The sequence below is a fragment of the Mauremys reevesii genome, linkage group 2 (assembly GCF_016161935.1).
Source record: "Mauremys reevesii isolate NIE-2019 linkage group 2, ASM1616193v1, whole genome shotgun sequence".
Taxonomy (NCBI): domain Eukaryota; kingdom Metazoa; phylum Chordata; order Testudines; family Geoemydidae; genus Mauremys; species Mauremys reevesii.
The window spans coordinates 112,448,829-112,456,664 of record NC_052624.1 but is presented as its reverse complement, the minus strand read 5'-3'; the positions used below and the strand labels follow the sequence as shown (position 1 = coordinate 112,456,664).

At 40.7% G+C, this 7,836-nt stretch overlaps 1 protein-coding gene across 1 annotated transcript in view; it reads left to right on the top strand.

Moving 5' to 3' along the window:
* SDHA (succinate dehydrogenase complex flavoprotein subunit A) overlaps positions 1 to 7,836 on the top strand; it is a 30,533-nt gene that overhangs the window by 778 nt on the left and 21,919 nt on the right. Inside the window, exon 2 of the mRNA XM_039527655.1 lies at positions 7,594 to 7,680. Within this exon, the coding sequence (XP_039383589.1) occupies positions 7,594 to 7,680 (87 nt within the window). The remainder of the gene's footprint in view (positions 1 to 7,593; positions 7,681 to 7,836) is intronic.

Sequence of the window (7,836 nt, the reverse complement as noted above, 5' to 3'; positions counted from 1 at the left end):
CTTTGTTTGAGCAGGTTGACCATTGACACAAGGCCTGTGTGCTTGTACACTCTGTTCCTGTGGTATCTCCTTGGGGTTTGACCTCAGGTACCAGGGATTCAGTGGCAGGAGTTTAGTTCTTGAGAAGCAGTCTTTTTTTTTTTTTAAGCAAAAGTGGGCAGAAGAATACAGCAGTCATGATGGTGTGTTAGTAGAAAGGCTTTCAAAGAAACTCCAGTATTCTCAAGCAGACCAACATGGCCAGGCTCTTTTAAATAGCCTGGTGTTTTATTAAACAAAAAGGCAATGTGTATGAGGTTTTATTAGCGTCTGGAGTATTTCATCAGTTGCTTTAAATGAATTAATAGTATTTTTCTATGAACAAATATTTGAAAGTTACATACATTTAAAGTGTTTGTTTGGAGTGCGTTGTTAATAAAGCGAGGAATTGTATATGAAAACAGATAATGTGCATCCCAGCTCCCCTGAAACGACACTTGATGCTTCTCATTCCCCCCTCACTTTCTTTCCTCCACCTGCAGTGAGCTAGTTCTTGTCTTATTTTTACTCCATTGTCACACTGAAATTAACAAAGGCAGGGTAACTAGCCCTTTCATTAGGAGAAATTTCTGTGGTGAATGCTTCTCAGCTCTATGAGCTAAGATCAAGTAGTACCTAGAGGCTCTAAGTAGGATTGGGACCCCTTTATGTGCTAAGAACAGTAACTAACAAAATGAGATACAGTCCCTGCCAAGACAGATTAACAATCTAAATAAACAGGGCGGTGGGGATAGTGAGGCACAGAGAAAAGTGACTTGTGTAAGGTCTCCTAGCTCCCAGGCCTGTGCCCTGACCACAGGACCCTGCTGCATCTCCACTAGCCAGATTAGGAGGGGGGCGTTGGTAGGAAAGGCTGTTGAGTGACAAATAGCTTCATCTAACCTTTCTTAAATTGTTTTCTGCTCCAAGAGTTTCCAGATACTCTTGTTAACTGAAGATGTTTCAAAACATGTCATTATGTGGTGGTATAAATAATATTTTTCAGTGACAGTTGTGGTTCTTGGAATTTTGCATTCTGAACAAGAACAACAAAGTAGTACAGAGATGATTTCCAAAGGGGGAAAACTGGTTTTAAAAAGACTAAAACTTATTTCTGGATTTAGGTTCTGCCACAGCCTAAATAGTGGAGCCATTTTGTATAGGGATATGTGCTTAATTACAGTTTAAGTTTTGTGTTGCAGTTTTCCTATTGCAGCCAAAACTTTTATACTCACTCAAAACTAATATTGAAAAGAACTGATGGACATAAGTGAGAAATATTGGAAATGAGCCAGTGACTTGAATGCATTGATTTTTAAAGCTTTTATATGAAATAATGAAATAAATAGGAAGGAAATGTGTGTCTTAATGTAGTGGTCCATAACATTTTCCACTGAATTTTATGGAACTCCAAAATTTTGACTTTAGAGATAGAATAAAGAGAAGCAGGCTGGCCTACAAGTCACTTCTCTGCAGCCAGGCAGAAAGGCAGGGGGAGCGCAAAAAAAAAAAGGGAGGGGGGAAGGCAAGGGTGTGTGTTAGAACAGGACATATGTTTCCTGCCTGTTGCTGGAGGATGCTTTCCTAGTTATTGCTGAGGAGTTAGGCTGGTTAAGCAGAGTCCTTTCTCTCAGCTATATGAGGGCATTCTGCCTTTCAGCTTGTCCCCTTCCTCCGCTTGACAGCGTCTCAGTCCGGAGCTCAGAGTGCAAAGGACAAGCTGGGAGGAAAAAGTCTCCTGCAGGGGCAGCAACTTCCACCATTGCATGGAACAGGCTGTGAGGAAGATTGTCCTCAGACCTGTTAGGAGAAGGAGGGAAAGGAGCTTTCTAGAAGAGGGGGAAAGATTGAATTGTAGTGTTTAGGCAAACAGGAATAATAAAACATTTTGAAGCCTTGCCTACCTTTCTTTAGTTGTTAGAGCCCTGCTGTTTTGAATTTATGTAATATCAAGGGAGCCAAAAATAATAAAGAATGTTAGTATGGTAAATTGGATGCTTAGTGTGTGTTATATAGTGTTCTGTTATATAAAAGGTTACTGTATGTCTTAAAATCACAATTGAGTAACTAAATGCTCTTGTTTTTACATATAATCTTTTCATTTGTTAAATTTATTTGGTTATAAAGGAAACTTTACATAGTTTAATTTTGAAAATGGCCAAAACAAAAAATTCGTGGGACATTCTACTTCAGAACTAGTATGCAAATGTAACTGATTATCACTTTTCCTGAGTATTCCCCAGGTATGTCTACACAGCAACTAGACACCTGTGGCTGGCATGGGCCAGTTGCAGGTTTTTCTTTGCTGTATAGACATACCCCCGCCCCCATTTCTAGTTGTATGTATGACACACAAAGGTTTCATAATTTGGACTGTCCACTAACTCAGGATTTGTGCAGCCAGTGAATATGAAGTGAGATGATTCTGATGAGATCTTCATCCTTGTTCTGTAGGCCTCTGTGCAGGATGTTTCTGAACAAAGACCCCAGAGTATATACTGCAGAAATGTTCATACATACCTTTTGCATCTTAAATAGGAACACCACCACAGCTATAATTTGTATTCGGAAATCTGAGCTTCAGCAGTTCTGATGAACAGGAAAATGTTGAAAACAAACCTGCTAAACAGTTCATATTGTTGTCCCATTTCTATAGCCTCCTAATTCAGGGGAAAATATTATGAATGTTTGCAAATTATACAGATGGAAGGTCCCCACAGTGGTTAGGATTGTATTGACTTGCAAATAGTTTGAAAATCTACCTACTTTTGGAAATGCAAACTAAATGTTCCAGAAACTACAGTGTGAGATAATTGGTGCATAATTGACTTAGAACCTAGGCCTGGTCTACACTACAGAGTTAGATAGATGTCAAGGCAGCTTACATCGACCTAACTATGTAAGCATCTACTACACTACGCAGCTTTTAATGACATGGCTGTGCTACTGCCGCCAAGCTGTGCCACTAAAAGGCATGCACCGTAGCTGCTGTTTGTCGGCAGGAGAGCTCTCCACCCGACAGAGGGCTGTTCACACTAGTGCTTTTTGTCGGTAAAACTTTTGTCGTTCAGGGGTGTGTGTGTGTGTGTGTGTTTTAACACCCTGAATGGCGAAAGATTTGCCAACAAAGTTCCCATGTAAACAAAGCCTAAAATTTTGCTCCCACTGACACAACTCACCTGTTACTCTGCCTTAATTCCACCTCCACGAGAGACATAGAATCAGTGTCAATGTAGTTAGGTCGACACAGTGTCAGTGTAGACACTGGGTTATTTGCATCGACTGTTACTGGCTTTCAGAAGCCATCTCACGATGACAGTTAATTGGTGTAAGCGCTCTTGGTGAGCATGCACACCATTGGTATGAACAAAGTGTAGATAAGCACAGGCAATGCAATTAGCATGATGGCTGTATGCTGACGGAAATTAGATTGGCTTAATTTTGTTCTGTAGAATGCAGTTAGTTACTGTTTCACGTAGCAAAGTGTTTCTGTAAAATAAGGATATTAAATGTTTCAAAACTGAACAGTATTGTGGGTTTTTCTTGAACATCAGGATTCAGACTGTTTCCAGCCTGCCCTAGACTTCCATGTTGGATATCAACGAAGACCCTGATTCTGAGGCAGAAGCTTGTGCTGGGATGTCATGTAGTTACAGTTCATTGGTTTGGGTGTTAAAACATGTAAAAGAAGGAAAATAGGTCAGTTAACTTCTTCCCGTGTTTTAGGTTGTTAATACATTTTATAGTTGGTGGAGTCTTCAAAAATATTTGCATATCACCTTTAGTAAAACAAATCAAGAAATAAACTGCTTGGAATTGCTTGGCTGCCAGTTATGAGTTTTCTTTCTGCACAGTAAAGCTGTGCTATCAATCACTCTGAGCAATAAATGAGGTAAAGTTATGTTATCTTTTATCTAAGCCAATAAAACGACACAATAAAATATAGTGGAATACTGCAATATAACTATATATCTGAATCTAGGTTTTGGAGCCAAGAAAACTGCTGTTCTATGCATTTTACACTATGAGAGAGAGAGATGGGTGAGGTAATACCTTTTATTGGACCAGCTTTGTCCTGTGACTGCAGAGGTGTTAACTGCCCACTTCATTTTGAATGGTTTCTTGCATCTGACGAAGTGGGTATTCACCCACAAAAGCTTATGCTCCAATACATCTGTTAGGGTATGGCTACACTTGCAGCTGTACAGCGCTGGGAGTTAAACCTGTCTTCGTACAGCTGTGTAGGGAAAGCGCTGCAGTCTGTCCACACTGACCGCTACCAGCGCACTGTCGTGGCCACATTTGCAGCATCTGCAGCGGCATTGGGAGCGGTGCATTATGGGCAGCTATCCCAGCGTTCAGGTGGCTGCAACGTGCTTTTCAAAGGTGGGGGGTGGAGTGTGGGGGAGAAAATGTGGATTTTTGGAGCCGACACTGTGTCAGCAGCTGCCTTGCAAGTTCCGACCCCCTCCCCCACGCCTCTCTCACTCACTGAAAGCAAACAGCAACTGTTTTTTTCCCTCACAGACCAGATAAGCAGCCCTGCAGAAACGGATCCCCGCCCGCCACGCTGCTTCTCTCCTCAAGCCTCCTCCCTCCCCCTCTCTTCAAGCAAACACTAGCTGTGGGTGTTCCAAAGGGAGCCCCCTGCCTCTGCCCATTCACAGCAAACACTAGCTGTGTTTGTTTTTTTGATAACCAGCTCTGGAGCCCAGAGTTCATAACAAAACAAAGAGAGGCATCACAACAAAACAGAGAGTAATCTTCACTTAAAAGGATTATGGGAAGCTTCTGGAGGTCAGTTACAAAGTACTAAGATTATTCCCTGTTTACACTGGCAGCGCTATACTCTTTATTCCTGTCGTGGAGGTGGAGTACAAGCAGCGCCGTAGCCATGGAGATACAGCGCTGTATGTGCCTTGCCAGAGTGGACGGGGAGTGAGTTACAGCGCTATAAAGCCACCAACAGCGCTGCAACTCTCAAGTGTAGCCAAGGCCTCAGTCTTTAAGGTGCCACAGGACTCTTTGTTGCTTTTTACAGATCCAGACTAACACGGCTACCCCTCTGATACTTAGAACGTGTGTTAACTCTTTAAGCTTAACAATCCCTGCCACTTTGTATTCAGCTGTGACAATCTGAAGTCTTATCTACAATACACACCTATATCCCTGTACCTATGTTGCTCAGGGGTGTGAACAATTTACACCCCTCAGCTACGTAGTTATATCGAGCTAACCTCTGTGTAGACAGCACTACAGCGCTAGAGAGCTTCTCCCACTGACATAGCTACCACCTCTTGGCTCGGCGTAGAGCATCTTCATTAAAGTGCTACCGTGGCTATGCAGCTGCGCCAATGCAGCATTTTTACTGTAGACTTACCCTGAGTACCTTTCCCAGATATAGGACTTGCCTTCTCATACAGTGGCGCAACTGTGCCGTTGTAGCACTTTAGTGAAGATGCTCCTATGCCAATGTGAGAGCTTCTTTCAGTGGTGTAGTAATCTACATCCCTGAGAGCTAGTATCTGTGTCAACGGGAGAAGCTCTCCCACTGATGTAGCGCTGTCTACACAGGTTTGGTTTTTTTTTCACACCCCTGACCAATGTATTTATACCAACATAGGTCTGTAGTGTAGACTGGGCCCTGAAGAAGAACTCTGTGTAGCTCAAAAGCTTCTCTCTTTCAACAACAGAAGTGGGTCCAATAAAAGATATTTTGTCACCCACCAGGTTTCTCTCATATCCTGGGACCAACACAGCCACAATAATACTGGAAACATTTTACACTGTGTCCTGTTTTTCAGTGTATCCTAGTACATTTTGTAAATGAAATATTCCTTTGCTATTCTTTAACCCCCTTAAAAAAAAAATCATTCTAAAAGACAGTGATTAAGAGGCTAATGGTATAGTGACTAACGGAGTAGCTCTCTTTCATCGGCGACCAGGATGCAATTCCTTTGTAGGCTTCCAGTGGATATGAGTTTAATCTCACTCTGTTTTGCAGTGGAAACTAGTCCACATTATAAAACATCTCCATCATTGTTACTGACTTGCTTTCACTTCTAGTTGGTTCCAGTCTTTGTTCAAGATACTTGGTATTTGTGCTATTCTTTTTCTTTGGTTTGGTAAAGCTCAGTTTAGTTGCTTCACTCTTCCAAACCTAAATGACCATCTTATAGCCAAGGAACTAGAAACCTTTCATCTAGTTCATTAACATACATCTAGTTAATGATACAAAAAAAGTGCAGTGACTAATGGGAGAGTTCCAAAGTTCATCCCCATAAAAATCTTTTTCTGAATGCCTTTTGTTGACCTTGAATCTTTAAAAATATTTCTTTTACAATTCTTACCTCTGGTATCAGTACCTGTTACCTTTCTTGTATAGGGTGCATGTTATAGTGGCACTGGAGCACTCCTATCGTTAAGGTTGTGTCATGACATCTGTTTAAAGGTCAACCTTTAAGTCATTTAAATGATTTTACAATATCAATCCAAATATTTGTGGTATTGTAGTTCCTGCTACTCTAACCTCTCCAGTTCACATTGTAGATTGGTTCTGTCTTCCTTTGTGTGTGTGCCTTCTCAAGTTTGTATCATTTGCAAATTTGGGAAGTGTAGAATTTCCACCAAGGAAACACCTGACACATGTGGAAACTGTATAAGATGTAGAGGTGCTTTGGTTAATCAAAAATACTACTTCTAGAAGGTGGAAAACATAGGAATCTGAGCAGAGCTATAGACCATTACTGCTTGAAATCTGAAATGCTTCACCTTTGTAACAAAAGGAGATTTGTGATTATTGATATTGGCATGTCTTACACTTGCCGCTCCCTGCTCCTCAAGTCTCTCTTCAGTAGTTAGATCTCCACTTACACCTGAACTTGGGCACCCTTTCTTGGGACAGACCTCATGTATGTTACAGTAATACCTCAAGAGTTCAGGTTCCTCCTGGGGGGAAAAAAACAAACCAAAACACATTATTGAATAATTTAAAAAATAACCATCCACCCTCTCAAAGGTCTCACGCCTTGCTGTGGCCAACAAAATAAACCAAATTTTGGTGACTCTAGACAAAACAGTTTGAGATGACATTACAAAATAGTTCAAACTACTTTACAAAAGTGAAATAGTTGTGATTTTTTTTTTCATACTTTTCATTCTCAAAAACCTTCTCATATTACCCCAGGCTTAAAAACAGTTGTCTGTCAGAGTATATGCAGATTGGTCTTGTTTTAGCTGGTTAGTATGTGTTGGTAGAGAAGTAGGGGGTCAACACAGGAATTATAATATTGTGTGTGTTGTGAGCTGTGCTGTGCAGAGATTACTCTATTTTTTTAAATCTTGGGTGGAGTTCGTCTCTGTCACATCTTGTATTTAAGAATAAGCAGGACATTTCCCCTACAAATTATCCTAAAACTATATAAATCCAATATTGTTTAGCAATATGTATAACATTACATTCAGAAGTAAAGCCTATTTGTTTTAGACATTGTCTAACTGGAAATTCTGGGAATCTGGCTCATAAAACATTTGTAAACTAGAACATTTTACATAATTTTGAACATGTTTCAACAGTGGCCAGCAGCTTGCCAGGCTCTTGCACGTAACTTTCACTTTACTGTCTATGGAAAGAAGAATGCATCTGCTAAAGTTTCTGATTCGGTAAGTTCATATTTATCTATGAAATAGTCTTCCTTTCTGGTGGTTCAGTGTATATTCTTGATGTTTCTGGAATCTGGAAGAGACTAGAACTGGATTATCAGAGTTCTGGTTTCATGTATACCTTTTTTTGTTGTTGAAGAAAATTTCAGTAGGGGC